The sequence below is a fragment of the Ctenopharyngodon idella genome, chromosome 9 (genome assembly GCF_019924925.1).
Source record: "Ctenopharyngodon idella isolate HZGC_01 chromosome 9, HZGC01, whole genome shotgun sequence".
Classification (NCBI taxonomy): Eukaryota; Metazoa; Chordata; class Actinopteri; order Cypriniformes; family Xenocyprididae; genus Ctenopharyngodon; species Ctenopharyngodon idella.
In genome coordinates this window covers 12,541,265-12,558,776 of record NC_067228.1, presented here as the reverse complement: position 1 = coordinate 12,558,776, position 17,512 = coordinate 12,541,265, and the positions used below count along the sequence as shown (strand labels likewise).

Below are 17,512 nucleotides of genomic sequence, written 5' to 3'. Positions count from 1 at the left end.
AGCACTAAATGTTCCAGATCTGACATCCGTAATTCTCTGAACGACATCATCAAGGGGTGGTCAAACTGCACTGACCTAATTAGCCTTTGTTTAATTATATACACCTATTAGCAGAACATAATGTCATGACATTTGTGATGAACAAATAAGGACACAGTATAAACCTGAATTACGTCATTAAAACCTTTATAATCATGAAATTATCTTTTACACAGAACTGCTCCAAAAGCAACAAAAATATATACTGCAATCATAATTGAATATTACCCATGTAACATTTATAAAAACATAATTAACATAGTTTGATAAATTGTTTAATTTTACATGATTTGTTACTTTTAAATACACCTTAGCAGACTTTGACTGAAATCACACTGTAACCAAATGAATACTGTTAGGTTTAGAATGACACGAGTGAATGATGACAGAATGTTCATTTTTGGGTGAACTACCACTTTAAGCACAAAATAATAATAATAATAAGGGCTGATTAACTATTGTTGGTGGCTCAACAAATTCCCTATAATTAACAATTGATTAGTTTGCTATTCAGCACAGTGTTGAAAGTTGTTGGCTTGTTCACATGTGTACACGATGCAGCTCTTTCCAGAACTCTCCAATGCCATTTGAGAGAGCTCCCTCTGCCAGTCTCCGGCACTCACGTGGGGTAAAGCCCACCAGGGCCGTACCCTTGATGGCCACTCCATTGTGTTTAGCCACCTCTGCTACTTGTGCTGTGATTAGCGAGGCTGGAGCATGGCAGAAGTTTTTCCCTCCGATGGCAAAGCTTGGCCATTGCTCCTCACCATAAGATAAAGATGATGGAGGACCACCTTGAACACTCTCCACATTGCAAGCGATCTCCACAGCACCTTCATGTGGCAGAGCCATGACCTGAACTCCAGGGATACCACCAGGACTGGATTCACGGACTGCTAAAGCAACAATCCGGCCCAGGGCCAGATCCTGGGTATCGATGGTCACGTTACAGTTCATGACATAGGGGCTGGCGCCAACACCTGCAACAAATAGCTATTATTTGTTTTGTTTAGTAAGGTTCAAATAGTGATTCAAATTATAACACTTAGGCCCCGTTCACACAAACATGGGTATTTTCAAAACCACAGCTTTTTCTATGCGGTTTAGCCATTCGTCCACACGCAAACGCAGTATCTGCAAAGCCCCTGGAAGGCAAGCCTGCAACCTTTAGCCAAAAAAGCGTAACGGCTAATGCTAATGCTCCGGCTGTGGCGGTACGCAGGAAAGGAGACCAGAAGCCATTACACGATAGGCTGAGAGGTGCCGCACGTGATTAAGTTAGCCGTTACACTTTCTCCAATGGTAAGAGATACAGACCCTCTCATCTCCCTATAATATACAATCTCTGGTATCTGTTCACTGAAACCGAACATTTTTGAATACTCCTGCAAGGGGGTGAAGATTTTTCTAAACTTCGGTTACAGTGTTGTCGTGTAGACGGTGAAACCAGAGATTTTGGCTTGTGACGTCAGAACCAGAACCGGTAATATCCTTTTTTCCAGACTTCTGACTGGCCAACATGGCTTTATGATTAGGGTTATATCGCCACCTGTTGGCTTGGCATGCTCTTGACAGCGCTTCATAGCGTGTTTTTGCGTTTTCATGCAGACACAATTTTTTTTAAACGGAGGAAATACTTAAAAAAATTATAAAAATACCAGTGTATGTGTGGACTAGGCCTCGAAGACATAGTTCAGACAAATTAAAAAAAATTGTCATCATTTACTCACCCTCATGTCCTTCCAAACTCATAATAATCTTCTAAACAAAAATTAAGATATTTTAAATGAAACCTGAAAGGTTTCTGTTCCTACATTGCAAGTACAGGTAACCAAAACTTAAAAGATACTAGATTTTTTAATAGAGCACAACTTTTTCAGCAGTCATTTTCTCCTTAAGGATATATATATATATATATATATATATATATTTTTTTTTTTTTTTTTTTTTTTCTTCTGGAACCCAATTGTTGTGCTCTATTGCTTAATTTTGAAGCAAACTCTACCTTGCAGTTTCATTTTTGTTTCTATATTGTGAATGCACATTTGAAAAATAACCTGTAATGCCGTATCTCCTTGTGGGCTGTGTACCCACATCTGGCTGGATGCTTGACATATCTTTGACCTTTTTGAACCAGCCAATCTCCTTCCTCCTTTGAGCCAGACCTCGACGCTGAGGAGAATCTGCCCAGCCAAACAAAAAAGCACTGGTACCTGCCACTCGTTCTGTCAGAGCTGTTGCTAATGCTAAAGAAGAAAGAAAACAGCAGTTGAGGTACATATAGACAAGAACATGACACATTCACATTTGAAAAGAAAAAAAGAGAGAATGCATTCTGAGAATACATTTTAACTTTTCTTCTGTGCATGCATGACCACATACCCTGGGCCTCTTTTCCACAATCCTCAAGGCCTACCTCCTCCCCCAGCGGATAGATAGGCACCAGATCCACTGCACCCATGCATGGGTGGGTGCCCTCATGGGCATTCATGTCAATCAGAGAACATGCACGCTCACAAGCCGACAATACAGCCTCCCCTGCAATTGACAACAACAATAAAGACTGGCCTCTTTTGTACAATTACTTAAAAAGCAATTGTTCTCAGCAACTGGACATTTATTTAAAATGACGAGAAGGTCAAGCAGGCAACTCACTTATCAGGTCAATGCTTGCAACAATAGTGATGACAGAGCGATTGTAGTCAACATCATTGAAGATGTTCAGCACCGTGATGCCTTCACGCTTTTTTCCTTATGAAGGACAGATTTGGACAGTTTTGCCACAATAACATGCAAGGAAAAGATTCCTAATGACTTCAGATACAGTTTAACGACCACTTTGACATATAATTTGGTTTATAATTATTATTATCCATTACAAACCATGCATGAATGTTCTCACCATGTGTGTCAGTGATGGCTGATCTTGCCACTGTCTCCACCAGGTCTCTTCTCCGAGCTTCCGAGATGTTCAGGAGACAAGCAACCAGCCGTCGACCGAGAGCAGAGCAGGACATCCCTCAAGAGAGCACAAACACTTTACACATTTACAGGCCCACGGACTGTATCAGTTGTAAGTTTTATTAATCTTTTCCACAGAAGGAATGAACTTTCAGGGCTGAATAGTTGTGTAACACTCGACAGCTTTATATTGATCAGTTTCTGTCTAACAGTCCAAAGTTTATCATACTCGTAGCTACTACAAGGAGACACCGTAGATAATTTACTAATACTTTTCACAACTGACTGACTTGTAATCACACTCACACAAACACCGTACTTGTTTTTCATGCACAACGTTACTTGAAGGCGTGAGACACACATGCTCCCAGCTGTTTCCGCTAGCGACGTCCGATTCGTGAACGAATCGTTCTATTGAGTCGAAACTTCTCAATGAATCAGTTAAACCGTTTCTCAAAAACGGTCTGAACGAAATAAATAAATAAATAAAACGTATTGCAAATTTGTTTACGACTTGTTTACACTATTGGTTTTATATATATAATTTTATTTATCAAAGAGATAATAAAATTAATTTAGTATTAAGTATGTTTAGGTTCAAAACGACTTGCTTTATGAGCTAAACGGCTGCAACAAATTGACAAATAAAGTAAGACAAAAACATCAACAAAACAGTGCCTATAGAACATTTATTGCGTGAAAAAAAAAATCCACGAATGTTAGGGACATGATGACGCAATTGCGTCATATTGTAAATAAATAGTTTTTGAATTGGTTCTTTGATGCGAATTGTTCGAAAGAACCGACTGAACCGACATGAGTCATGATTCCATCACTACTTATATTCCGCCCCCTGAAGTTTAAAAAGAAACTTAAATTTTGGACATTAGATTAAAAAAGGTTCTGCCACATTAATCACTACAGTGTTCTATTCATGCAGTCAATCCAAATGCGTCATATATCAGCACTGCCGCTGTTCACGAATGCGTTTTGACTTCGCGCATGCGCATCGTTGCCAAGTTTTGACGCTCCCCTGAAGTGCCACTTGGCGGCGTTTAATATAAACAAATCATAAGCTATACATATTTCACTATCCTAAACCGTTTTGTTCATTTTAAGCGTTAAAATTATTAACCGAATGCCCACCGGATTATCCTGAACGCAGGATAATAGTTTGGATCATGCGGCGTTACTTTTTGCGATTGTTTTGCAGTGATGTTTTCGATCTTAATGCTGCAGGTCGTGCAGTCGCAGCTACATAATCCTTTTGCTTATGGGAAGCATCCGATCGGTTGTGGCTTGTTTATCGCTAGCCGCTATAGCGAGGAAAATGACCGCCGCGGCGGGGATGTGCGTACCCGGGACATCAGCTGCTGTGCCCGGGCTGCTCCGCCTGACTTCAGTACCCGGTTATGATCAAAACCGCGTAAATGATGTTCTGCTCTTAAGACCCGCCACGGAAACGCAGAGACGATGCGACAGCGAAACAGAGAACCTGCAGAATGGAAACAATCACGTAGTCTTCTTTCCTGGAGACATTCAGGTTGGTGCATGTCATCAATCCTGAACATGTCGGGTTACCACGACTGCATGCCCTCCTAAATTACTTTCAACACAATAATGGGTTAATATGTGTATAATACACAGGGATAATAATGTGTCAGGAATTAGATATTGTTTATAGAGTGTATTATGTAGTCCTCTTATTAGACAAAATAGATTATAGAGACTGTGAACCCCCTGTAAGATACCTCTTAGACTATTCACTTAAGTCATTTGATACAGTTTAGCTTCTGAGATGGATCTCTATATTTAGTTTTTCATTAGAGACATTGAAAACAGGCCCACGACACGTACTAACACCACACTGCAGACCAGCATTTATTTGAAATAGAAATGTTTTGCAACAATTTTGATCTATTTAATGCATCCTTGCAGAATAAAAGTATTAATTTCTTTAAAAAAAAAAAAAAAAAAAAAAACTTATACTGACCTCAAACATTTCAACACTTGTACATGCTTCACAGCTATTGAATATGTTTGAATAAAAGGAGCATTTTTCTTCTAGAAGAAAAAGCTTGATTATACTTGAATCATGTTAATGGAAAACTAGGAATTATCAGGAAATTTTAAAATGGTGATTTCCAGGCCTAGAAATTAATATTTTCTCAAGTCATGGAAGTTATATAGTGATATTTTTCTAGTTATGTGCAGGTGTAAAACCATTTATTGTGAGAAACTGTCCTTTATGAGTGCAATCTCTATTTTTTTTTAAAAAACCCTACAAATTATGAATGACAGAGAAAGTCATAAATTCATTGTTCAAAAGGTGTGATAACCCTGTTTTTGATAGTAAGTGTTCATTAAATATATGCTGAGACTGAGTTTCAGCATATTTCTCTTCCTCTTGACTATTCATCCCATCTTCACAATGCAACTTCTCATCTACTATCCAGAACTTTCAGCAGGAAATGGCCCTCCAGCCTGACGCTGTCCCATGGCAGTCCTGGAGTCTGGAGCGTGTCGCCCTCACCCTGGGCCACCGTTTTCCTGGCTGCCATATCTGGGTAGTCCGTGCATCCCGCATGTACCTACACAAGTTCAGCTGCTATCAGAACTTTGTAGAGAGTAACCTATTTGGAGCACCAGAACACTCTTCAGACTACGGAGCCATTCGCCATCTGAGGGCACTCCTGGGTCATGGCATGCAGCGGGCTGGTCTCCCAAATCCTTTACCCCCTCTTAGTGGTACAGCCACCCCTGGCCCCCTTCCAGCAGGTTTCACCCTTACCATAGTGGGCTTTAGTAAAGGATGTGTTGTTCTCAATCAAATAGTGTATGAGCTGGCTGGAGCTCGAGCAGACCCCGAACTGAGGCTGTTCCTAGACAGTGTCTCAGACATGTACTGGCTGGATGGAGGACACCCTGGTGGCGGTGAGACGTGGGTGACCGATAAATGTGCTCTGGATGAGCTGGCCTCCAGTGGGGTGGCTGTCCATGCCCACGTCACTCCGTATGAGGTGAGGGACCCGATGAGGGCATGGGTTGGGCGAGAGCACCAGCTCTTTATAAAGACACTGGAGGATCTGGGCGCCTGTCTGAGCCAGAAACTGCACTTCGAGGAGGAGCCGGCATCCATTGAGAATCACTTCCGAGTCATTCGGGAGTTCTGACTATTCTTGATCTATGCTTTCAAGTCTTAACATGGAGTGTATTCTTATGCAGAGCAGACAGCTTTGTATTGCACTGATGTATTAGTTAGAAAAAAGCTTTGGGTTTGCCTACCTAACACTAAATAGGTGAGAAGATTGAAGCTTAAAGGGATAGTTCACTGAAAAAGTGAAAGACTGTCATCATTTACTCGGCCTCATGCCGTTCCAAACCCGTAAGACTTTGGTTGATTGTTGAAACAAATTACGATATTTTTTTAATGGAACCTGAGAGGTTTCTGTCCCTCCAGTGAAAGTCCAGGTGACCAAAACTCAGAAGATCCAAAAAGGTCATAAAGAAGCAAGCGGTTTAAACCTTGTGAAGAGATATGATCACTTTATATGATGAACAGACTTAATGTATTTATTTATTCACATATAAACACACATAGAGCGCATCACATATAGTAAACACGGAAGCTCATGCGCACATAATGTACATTCATCATGTGCTAGAACAAACATCATTGGTTCTCATGAATCAAACATGCAGATTTGAGTTTCCGTGATGTTCTTCATGTATGTCCATCATTGTTTGGATGTAAATAAAAACCTAAATTAAATATGACCTTTTTTGGATCTTCTAAGATTTGGTTACCGGGACTTCCAATGGAGAAACCTCTTTTAAGTTTAATAAAAAATATCTTGAATTGTGTTTCAAAGATTAACAAAATTCTTATGGGTTTAGAACAACATGAGGGTAAGTAAATGATGACAGAATTTAAATTTTTGAGGTGAACTAATCCTTTAATGACAAAACATTTAGCTGCCTGACATTAAGCCTTATGTTTGCCTGTTGCATCTACCTACATAGGCTTTGTCTGATATACTAGGATACTTGTTTTACTTAGTCTATTTGGAATGCAGATTTGCTTAGTAAAACAATCAGCTCCTCATGTTTAAAGGGCTCTCATTTCCCAAGAATTATTAAATTAATTTGTTTTTATGTTGCTACGGTAAATTAATAAGCTTGGATTTTCATTTCAAGTATGTTTTGTTTTCTCAATTATGTATGGATACTCTTGAATGTAAAACACTAAACTTCCCTTAGTTTAACTTCCCTGAGTCCTGCTGCCCTGCTAAGGAATATTAAAACATTGCAGACAAGCAAATCCACTAAAGAGCAATATTACAGCCTCAAACTAAATTTCATGAGCGTCGTCCCATATACAATTACATTGGTTTATCATCACAAATGTGTTTGTGTTCAATAGTTGGTACTGCTTTTATTTAGTAATAAAATCAAAGAATATATTTTTGGTTAGATGAAAAAAAAATCTAAATATTTTATTTACTGACTCATTCTGAAATGTTCTATTGACCGAGTTATGGTTTGTAGCTAAAACGATTCCAGTATTGAATCTCAGAAATCTACTCTAGGTGGCGCACTTTATTTGGATTGTGCTCTATTGAATGTCACATGCCAATGAATATGTGTATTTTGTAATATCCTCAATATAATGCGATGAATGTACATCCTGCTTCATAGTCATTCCATGCTGATGTAATCCAATAAAAATGTTGAAATGTTTCATATCTGTTTCATTAGAAACATGAACTAAAGCAATTTAAGTTGATTCAACATGAAACAGGAAAAAGTACATCAAATCCACAGCTGGCATCAAGGTTCAAGGGGATGTAAAAGGCAATATATATATAAAAATTAATATGTTAGAATGGTTAAAGACAAAAATGTTAAAAGTTAAAATGATGATTTGATGATTTTCAGTCACAGATTCCTTATCTTTTCTATCCTTGAACTTAATGAAAGGCATTTTGCTCATGTTGTTATTATTTATGGAAGATTTATTTTGGGTGGGTGGGGGTCTGATGCTGCATTTCAGAAGTATAAGAATTTATTCAAGTCTGACAGGCATCAAAGCTAGTAAATTTTAGATTTTCCTTTTTTATTATTTCAGGAAATCAATGTCATAGCATGAGGGACATATTTTAAAAACAAAATTGTAAATGTTTGTTATTGGTCATAAATCAACAACATACAAAATCTATATTAAGGGTACATCCTTTACAACTCTAGCCTCTCAATGGCTTTATTAGAATTTGTGTAAATCAATTGAACGTCATTTATTATGGTACATATAACTCAAAATACACAGTTTTCATCATGAAATAAAGCATCTTCCATTATAAGTTTTGACTAAGATAGTAAGACAATCAACAAAGTTTATCCCTTAAAGTGTCTTTACAATGTTTGTCACAAGCTTTCTGCAAATACCACAGTAACAGCTCAGAAATGCACTCCAAAGCCTGGCCTATTCTCTACTGAATTCAAGCTTCAAATACCTCATGGCCCTTAAACATTATTGAGGCTGTTTCCCAGGCAAGGAATAGATTCAAGTTTTCCTTTAAGATGACGGAATACAGTGAGCACACGACCGTGACAAGAGCCTCCCGTCTTAGGAGACAATAGCTCTATTATGATTGCAGACTGGTGACATCTCTGGGAAACCGTAAGGCCCTGAGCACACAAACACACATGAGCTCTTCACACCTCTTTAAACAGAACAATAACTGAAGGGCTCGACCTTCAAGACTGAATTCTGCAATACTAATATTTCCAGTTCTAACAGCCACTCAGAAAAGCGGTCAACTATATTAAACCAATAAATCCTCAGCAGTGCGAGTTATATTATTTCGCCAACCCTCATATGTTGCATTACTGCACACTTTCTGATGAATCTTTCGTCCAAACCATTTTCCATCACAATAACATTCATTTGCCTTCATTCCAGAATTCAAACTTTGTACTTTCATTACAACCAAACATACTTCACTATCCGACCATAACCATATCATTTCATCAATAACAGCCAACATCAATAACCCATGTTTTCATGCCCTACATATACAAAGACCATAAATATAACTTTAACACTGTTTTCCTTTCTAAATCCCATTGCATATATGAGTCCACACAAATAATTTACTTCACACCAGGAAATCAGTTTAAAGGGTGTACCAGTATCTCAATTAAAACAAGGTAAACATTAATAATAATACATCCACATAAATGTGCTGCACTGATATTACATGAAATCAAGTGAGGCTGTACAGCTCAAGCATAGAGGAAAAAAATGCACACAAAGGCACTCGAGAAATATACACCGGTAAACTGCAGTTACAGCTAACCCTGAGAATAAGGCTCAGAATGAACGAGTACTGAAACCTCCATCAGTTAATGGCATTAGCTCAAAAACACCTGTACAAAAAAGGTAACAAAACCCTGAGTTACCTCAGATTGGTGCATAGATAAAAACTGTAATTTTAAGATTATGTATATCATAGGCCATCACAGGCAATGTGATATTAGGCGCCTGCCATAGGGTAATGCTAGAATGGAACAGTTTATTACACAATACGTTGGCAGTAAAAAAAGAAATATTTAAAAACATGGATCATTTTAAAATCAATAGATACATTTGATTCACTAAATCTAATGCTGTTACAAATATTTTCTCATATTTTAGTCAAACAAACACATACAATAGAGGGTTTAAGTGCTTTCCTGCATTTCTTTAGTCATCCTCTAGAAGGAAGTTCATAAACACATATTTGTGTAATCCAGGGTGTGTTGTGTGTGTGTGTGTGTTGAGTCATATTTTTTTACGAAGCCCACTAATGTGTCAATACCACACGAAAGGAGAAGATGCAAGACAAAACACACACCCATACACCGAGGGCATTCCTGTACTGAACCTTTTTAACAGACAGTCTAACAAGGTGTTTTTGAATGAACAAGGTCTAATCATACAAACAGAACTCCCTCTGACATTGAGACACAGAGAACAAAGACTGACATTAGTTTGCTTAAACAAATCTCGTCCTTCATTAAAGCAGAATTAAAAACCACTGAATGCCCTGCTGCTCTCAAGTGTCTGTCTTTTTCAAATCCCTTATTGTTGCTTTAATGGAATTAGCGTCGAGATTAATATGGGCTAAAATCTGCAGAACATTAAATTGATACTGAATGGCAATTAAAATAAAAATATATTCAAATTAATAATTTAAAATCCAAATGTGACAGGAAAAACAAAAATCTTGAGACAGTACAGCAACATAGATATTTCTTACTATTATAGTATTAATATTACACCAGATTTGGCCCTTTTGTGAAAAGATCATCTTTGGTCAACCAAAGGATGGTGAAAAAGTAGCATGTTTGCTGGTGCCGTGTGGGGAAATGTACTCAAGGACCAAAATTGTGACAATGCTATTCAGTGCAAGTGCATTTCCCTTTAGGATCAGCATAAGTGGTCACCGTCGGCCGTGGCTGACATGTCCTCCTCAAAACGAAACCTCTTGATATATGGCGAGTCCAGAATGTTTTCTTTGTCTTCAGGGTCCTCGGGTGGCGCGGACCACTTCCCCCCGAAACTCCTTTCCCGGGGAGTGCGTGGGGTCATGGGGATCGGATCAAAACCTGAAGAGTGGAGCCATAGCCAGGGATGGGTCATGCAGTCGGCTGCACTGGGACGATCCCTGATAAAGGAGGGGAGAATTCATGTCAAGGACTTTGATATGTGGCTGCGTGGAAACTAATCTGAAACTCATCTATTACACTGCAACTATCATTAAAAACAGTAATAAAACCAAAGTACATAAATTAGTTTATGACAACTTATGCAAATGTAAAATCTTAACTCTATTTAGAACAACCAAAACTTATCGCTTCCATTTTTGCTAAACAGTCTATTTTGATCTAATTTGTTCTCAATTGTTTTGTCTTTTCTACAATTGTGAATGCATGTTTGAAGACAAATGAAAAGAAAATGAAACCTGGACTTTATACTTTGCGATAACCAACAGTTATACAATCTATGGGAATGGAGAAAGTCAATATCAGAATACTTTGAGCCATAAAAGAGTGATCATTGCACAAATTAATTTGTAAGCCTATTTAAATGTTTGCAATGACTTCATTTCTAAAACTGTAATACATAAAAAAAACCCATATGACCCAGAATAATTACTGTTTTGGAGGTGGGGAAGGGTATTACATAGCACTTATTATATGATTCTTTTTTTAGAAGCAGTACGTAATTTTGCACAGTACAATAATTGAGCTTGGCAAACAAGCGTCACTTCCTAATGGCGTCACTTCCTAATGGGGGGGGGGGGGGTATCACATTGATACTAAATGTGACGTGTAAACACTGCAGGTCACTGATTGGTCAGAGAGAATCGTCACTACCAGCGTCATTGGATTTGCGACACAAGACACCAAATTTTATTAGATTTAAATAGTCAGCAACAGCCACCGCAGTGTCATTTGTTCACACAACTTTTTTTAAATGACTTGCTTTAAACATCCATTGCACGCATCTTGAAATAAGACATGGCATTATCGTGGTCAGTAGATGAGGTGGCGGCGCAACTGTAACGATCAGTCTATAATCCCACCCAAATTGAAGCGGTACTAAACTGCAGTGGAAAAGCAAACCGAGCAAAAGTAAAGCGAGCCAATTCGTGTTACGCAGTGGAAAAGCGCCTTAAGTGTCTGAAATCAGAGTCACTCAGACTCAAGGACAGACTCACTCTGGTGCTTTGACCAGCAGTTTCTGGATGAAGTCGACAGCCAACTCAGACACCCTTGAGAAGGCCTCTCTGCTGTAGTCCACGTTCACCTGGGACACATTTAGGAAGGTCTCCTGTTTATCCTCGCCAGCAAAGGGAGACTCTCCTGTCACCAGCATATAGGTGATCACACCCACACTCCTGAAGTCCAATAGAAACACAATCAGTTTAAAACCAACTTTGACACAAACCAACAACATATATGACAACAAACATGGAATATCCTTTATGAGCACAAAGTTGACTCTAGAATCAAACTGAATTAATCTGTCTGCCACAGCTGGTTTGCTGGTCTTAGCTGCTCTCTAAGCCTAGACATGCTGGTCTATTGGCTGATTTTAGAGGGATGTGGGGCACATTTGACCTAGTTTTTGTTTGTTTGGGGTATTTTTAGCAAGCCATGCCTCCAGACATGTACACTACTATTCAAAAGCTGGGGGTCAGTAGGATTTAAATAATAATAATAATAATAATAATAATACTTTTATTCAAAAATGTATCAAGGAATTGAACAAAAGTGCCAGTAAAGACATTTATAATGTAACAAAAGATTTCTTTTTCAAATAAATTTTGTTACTATTCATCAAAGAAACCTGAAAAAAACGAATCATGGTTTCCAAAAAAAAAAATAAAAAATTAAGCGGCACAACTGTTTTTAGCATTGATGATAATAAGAAATGTTTCTTGAGCAGCAAATCAGCATATTAGAATGATTTATGAAATATCATGAATCACTGAAATGAATATTCAGCTTTGGAATATGTCACAGGAATAACTTGTAACGACAGTTTACGATATTACTATTTTTATTTTTAACAATTTATCACAGCCTTTTTATTTAAAAAATATCTTACCCCAAACTTTTGAACAGTAGTGTACATCTTTCCGATTGAGCGTTAAGTTTATTTTTGTCTTTACTTCGCAGAATACAGTAGACAACATTAAGAGTTCTCACTTCTCCCAACAGATGAATTTCCACTAACTGTGTATAAATAGAAAAATGTCTATTGACCATTGAAATTTCCATGACCATTTACAATTTTATTAATGTCCATGACTTTTCCAGGTCTGGATATCACCCTGTGGGAACCTTGTATATTGAAACACCTGATGAAAAAGATTAAGACTCACCAGAGGTCTGTTGCTGTGGTGATTGGTTCATAGTTCAGGATCTCAGGGGCTGGATATATAATTAAAAAAAAAGCAAAATAACTAAATACACCACTTTCATTGAGCATGAACTCTTCTGGCATGATGAGACCATGAACACTGAAAGAATGACACTGAATAGCCTTACCTACGTACTCAGGGGTTCCCAGAATCTCTCTGAGCTCCCCAGAAGAACCCAACTTGCGGGCCAACCCAAAATCCACTATCTTTATATCCCCCATTGGGCTCAGACTGGTCAGGAGAATATTCTGGGGCTGAATGAGAGAAAACATTGTCTCAATAAATACATCTGGTGCTTTTTAGAAGAAATGCACATGATCAAATTTAAAATAAGATGGCTCTACAGATGTGAGACATATGATATTTGATTTGAACCAGATCGGCATTATAGTTAAAAGGCTGGAACTTCAGGACAGAATGTGTCCAATGAAGATGTTAAAAGCAGCCGTGCATCTAACCTTCAGGTCAAGGTGGACCACGCTGCTCTGGTGGAGTAGGTGAACGCCTTCAAGCATCTGTCTGATCAGACGGGTGATCTGACCTTCAGGAAGCAGCTCCTCTGACACACAGTGGTCAAATATCTCTCCACCTGCCGCACTAACACACACATTCAGGGTTATTCTTAGTACTGACCCCAGCAATTCATTTTGTGAACAGAGACATGAAACTGATGCATCTAATCACAGCACTCACTATTCCAGCATTAGAACGAGGTCGTGATCGGTCTCATATACAGCATGCAGGTTCACCACACGAGGGTTGTTCTTCGCTGCCTCTAGAACGGCAATCTCATGAACAACCTCCGCCCTGCAGTCGCGACCTCGTCGCCGTTTCTTGATGAACTTTGCAGCGAAGACTTTCCCTGTGGCCTTTTCCACACACCGCTTCACCACTGCAAACTTCCCCCTGAAGGAGGCGATAAAAGAGGAATAGAAAGAATAAAATGAGTATAATGGAGGCAAGATGTGACAAATGGGAAATTTTGAGAGATAAATAAAGTACCTAAATTTTTAATATCTGGGTTTTCAAATACTTATGATGCACTGTAAAGCTGTCACATTGTGCATGCTTTCAGTCACACCTTTAGCAGTTCTCTCATTCACACCAAAGCTCTTACTGACACAGATAGTTATTAACTGAGTCAAACCCTCCATTAGATGCTCTCACAGTTTAATATCACGTTAGATGACTGATGTGGACCAGTCTTTACTCTGGAAACTGCAATTACTGTCACAGCATGAGCAGGTGAGACATTAGGCCACAAGCATATACTCAAAATAAATCCCACAATTCTTTGGACCAGACCATCACCTTGCCGATCATCTTTATTAACAATTTTGTTATAATACATCTTAGGATGTATCATACTGAATGAATATATACTGCATATATAATGCCATACTGCATACTGAACTGTTAGAACTTGGGACCAGGTCAAAGTAGACAGCAAAATTCGAACAATACGCACAAAGCAACCAACGTTCAAAAGTTTAGGGTCTTTTTGAGCAAAGTCTTACATGATCACCAAGGCTGCATTATTTGATCAAAAATAAATACTGTAATATTTTGAAATATTATTACAATTTAAAATAATTAAATATCTTTTAATATGTAATTTATTCCTGTGATACTTTCTTGTTATTAATTTCTTCAAAACTTTTAAACGGTGTATATTTATATGATAAAGAAAACTCACACATAGAATGAATATTCACTATTGATATTACATGATTTCTTAAGATTTTATCATTTTACGTTTCCCAGGCCAGGGATAAATCCAGGGATATTTCCAGGTTTCTCCATTAGAAGTCAAAAATGCACTTGACCAATAAACTCCATTCTCACTGGTTCTGATTCAAAACAAACTGCTTTTTGAGCAACTTTGCGAATCATTTTCGCATAAAACCCATGCAAAATATCACAGCATTCAAACTCATACTTTCTTTCCACAGAACTGCACCTTCCTCCAAAGAAACAAACAACAAAACATCTTCACACTGACGAGTTAAAACTGTAAGTGACCTGTGAAATGATTTCCTGTTAAACAACACAGCTGACAGCATAAAAAACAACCCAAATATGGCTGTATGCAAATGGTATGAGAGAAGAGGAAGAGACCAATATCACTTCCTCTTTCTCAGTATTCACAGTATAATCTACAGCAAAGCACAAAACTGGGTCTGGTTCCCACATGGGTTTCCTTCCTGCAAAAGCTCAAAGCCTTGCTGTAGAGCTTTAGCAATGACACACACACACACATATTAGTCACAGTTCAGTGAGCAAGGCCTTTCCAATCCTGAATAATACAGAAGCAGGACAGACTCCAACTCCATACAGCAGAAAACCTCCAGTCCTACTCACCCTGTGACAAAATAAATAAAATAAACCAAGGAAACATCTATCCTAGAGTTCATAATATATCTTCTTATAATTTGGGACCACAACACTTCCCTGATTGGCAATATATGATAAATATTCCAACTACATGCACATTACCAATTAGATAACTTGAGAATTAATGTTTTTATTCAGCAAGGATGCATTAAATTGATCAAAGTAACAATTGATAATAATAAGAAATGCTTCTTGAGCACCAAATCACCATATTAGAATGATTTCTGAAGGATCATGTAACATTGAAGACTAATGATTCTGAAAATTCAACTTTGCCATCACATGAAAAAATTACAATAATTAACATATATTTTAATAGAAAAGTCATTTTTAAATTGTAATGATACATATTCAAACCATATGCACAGAACCAAATAACGTGTAGAGCAAGATAAGACTGTCAGGATTTTTTTTTTTTTTTTTGACTGACAGGATGTAAGAGAACAAAAACATGCTACAGTTCCCTAAAAATCTATCCATCTATTCATTTAACATCTGACAGTACTTTTGTATGCATATTTACATGACATTTACATCTGCAGTCACTATAATGTTCATTAACACATGAAAACATTAGAGGAACACCAAATGAAGCATTTTAAGATGGAAACACTTAAAGAGACAGAGACTTAAGGTACATTAATGAGGAGTATTTACACACCTGCCAAGTTCGTTGCTCATGTCAAACACGGCGTCCAGAGGATCCGTGTGGACGGGAGTGTGGATCTCTGACAGCAGAGCCGAGGATCCACTGCGACTGTCCAGCCTCCTCCGGGCCATCACCACCAGCGAGTGTCCAGTGAAGAGTACAGACTGCTATTATCACTTAACCAGCACTCTGCTCATGTTCAGAGTCACCACCAGGAAAAAACACCCACTGCCACCGGCCTCTTGACGGTGTTCACGCCGAAAACGGTGAAACGTCTTCAGAACGAGAGTTTAGTTCGCGCCGCGGTTATGCAAAAAGTGTTGACAATAAATAAATTCGCTTAACTGGAGTGAGTTCAGTTGAGTTTGAACACGACAACTGATGCTAAGAGCCTCTAGCTAGCGCAGATTAGCTCATTTAGCCCTCAAAGATTCCGCTAAAACTCTTGGATTACACTCTGTCCTTTATTTAAACGAATGTACATAGAGATTCGACTCATTTTGTTCAAAATACAAACCGACCGACGGACAGCGCTTCCTTTCACGCAGGACAAAATCACGACACTAAGTTAGAACGGACACCCTCTTCCTCTTCTCACGGGAACAACAGCTGTAGTTCAACTGACAAACTATCTGTAATAAACTCTGAATGAAGCTGAACGGAGAGTAAACGCGCTTATCTTGCTAATTCATGCTGAGGCAAGTCGGTTTTGGATTCTGTGATTCAGCTCTTGTCCCCCCGGTGTTCTTCAGTTTCAAATTCTGCTCAGATGCCAACACGAGAAGTGAGGCACTACGTCACCACCACCGTCATCATCGTGGCCGTTAGAACTCGCCCATTGTACAGACAGATAGATAGATAGATAGATATATCAATAATTCGGCTATTTAAAGTTATGTCTGATAACCGATAAATAGCAGATATTACATGCTACTATGCTTTATTAAAAATAAATAAATAAATAAAACTAGTTTTCACTCGGACACGCGCTCTTAAAGTTAAAGCATTCTTTAGGCTACTGTCTCTTTAAATTAGTGCTAGCTAATTAATACAATTTTAAAGTAATTGGAAAAAATAAAACATTCGATACTGATAAATAAATACAAAACGCGTAACCAAGGATATCCAATATGGTGGCGATATATCATCCATTCTTAAAATAAGGTTGTTTTAAATTATTATTTGGTAAAAAAAAAAAATATATATATATATATATCTGTTTTGCAGCTTATAATACTGTCATCAATGTGAAGAGGAGCTGGAAGTTTGCAGGTTTGTTTTGGATTTTCTTTTCCCTACAGAAGACAACTGTAGGCTACTGGACTTTAGACCATGAAAATGCAAACTCAGTGGGTAAGGTGAAGGTGCAGTTTGATTGGACAAGCAGAAAGATAATATGTAAATCATGGCTCTAACAAGTCCCGTGTCAAGAGAAAAAGTATTTGCAATAAAAAGAAAATATGTTAAAGCACAAAGACAAACACAAAAGAGACCA

The 17,512-nt window shown here is 38.2% G+C and overlaps 3 protein-coding genes across 3 annotated transcripts; 1 reads left to right on the top strand and 2 right to left on the bottom strand.

Moving 5' to 3' along the window:
• Positions 1-169: 169 nt before the first annotated feature.
• Positions 170-3,390, bottom strand: ftcdnl1 (formiminotransferase cyclodeaminase N-terminal like 1). The gene is made up of 6 exons (XM_051904813.1): positions 3,320-3,390; positions 2,942-3,058; positions 2,695-2,790; positions 2,422-2,577; positions 2,097-2,285; positions 170-1,019 (listed from the first exon to the last, which is right to left on the bottom strand). Exons 2-6 carry the CDS (start codon positions 3,054-3,056, stop codon positions 580-582), a joined length of 996 nt encoding a protein of 331 aa, XP_051760773.1. The 5' UTR covers positions 3,057-3,058; positions 3,320-3,390; the 3' UTR covers positions 170-579.
• Positions 3,391-3,590: 200 nt separating this feature from the next.
• On the top strand, positions 3,591-7,740 carry c9h2orf69 (chromosome 9 C2orf69 homolog). The gene is made up of 2 exons (XM_051904814.1): positions 3,591-4,543; positions 5,457-7,740. Exons 1-2 carry the CDS (start codon positions 4,274-4,276, stop codon positions 6,171-6,173), a joined length of 987 nt encoding a protein of 328 aa, XP_051760774.1. The 5' UTR covers positions 3,591-4,273; the 3' UTR covers positions 6,174-7,740.
• Positions 7,741-8,095: 355 nt separating this feature from the next.
• stk17b (serine/threonine kinase 17b (apoptosis-inducing)) lies at positions 8,096-16,850 on the bottom strand. Its single transcript, XM_051904812.1, has 7 exons — positions 16,030-16,850; positions 13,668-13,880; positions 13,433-13,571; positions 13,102-13,228; positions 12,936-12,984; positions 11,766-11,945; positions 8,096-10,709 (listed from the first exon to the last, which is right to left on the bottom strand). Exons 1-7 carry the CDS (start codon positions 16,146-16,148, stop codon positions 10,472-10,474), a joined length of 1,065 nt encoding a protein of 354 aa, XP_051760772.1. The 5' UTR covers positions 16,149-16,850; the 3' UTR covers positions 8,096-10,471.
• Positions 16,851-17,512: the final 662 nt, after the last annotated feature.

Bases quoted from the DNA above. Each gene is read 5' to 3' on its own strand.
- ftcdnl1 (XM_051904813.1), bottom strand. From the start codon at position 3,056: ATGTCCTGCTCTGCTCTCGGTCGACGGCTGGTTGCTTGTCTCCTGAAC. The intron at 2,791-2,941 runs GTGAGAACATTC...GTCCTTCATAAG, and splicing joins AGCCATCACTGACACACATG to GAAAAAAGCGTGAAGGCATC. The intron at 2,578-2,694 runs GTGAGTTGCCTG...TGTCAATTGCAG, and splicing joins TGCAAGCATTGACCTGATAA to GGGAGGCTGTATTGTCGGCT.
- c9h2orf69 (XM_051904814.1), top strand. From the start codon at position 4,274: ATGGGAAGCATCCGATCGGTTGTGGCTTGTTTATCGCTAGCCGCTATA. The intron at 4,544-5,456 runs GTTGGTGCATGT...TCTACTATCCAG, and splicing joins TCTTTCCTGGAGACATTCAG to AACTTTCAGCAGGAAATGGC.
- stk17b (XM_051904812.1), bottom strand. From the start codon at position 16,148: ATGGCCCGGAGGAGGCTGGACAGTCGCAGTGGATCCTCGGCTCTGCTG. The intron at 13,881-16,029 runs GTGTGTAAATAC...CGCCTCCTTCAG, and splicing joins ATGAGCAACGAACTTGGCAG to GGGGAAGTTTGCAGTGGTGA. The intron at 11,946-12,935 runs GTGAGTCTTAAT...ATTGGACTTCAG, and splicing joins ACCACAGCAACAGACCTCTG to GAGTGTGGGTGTGATCACCT.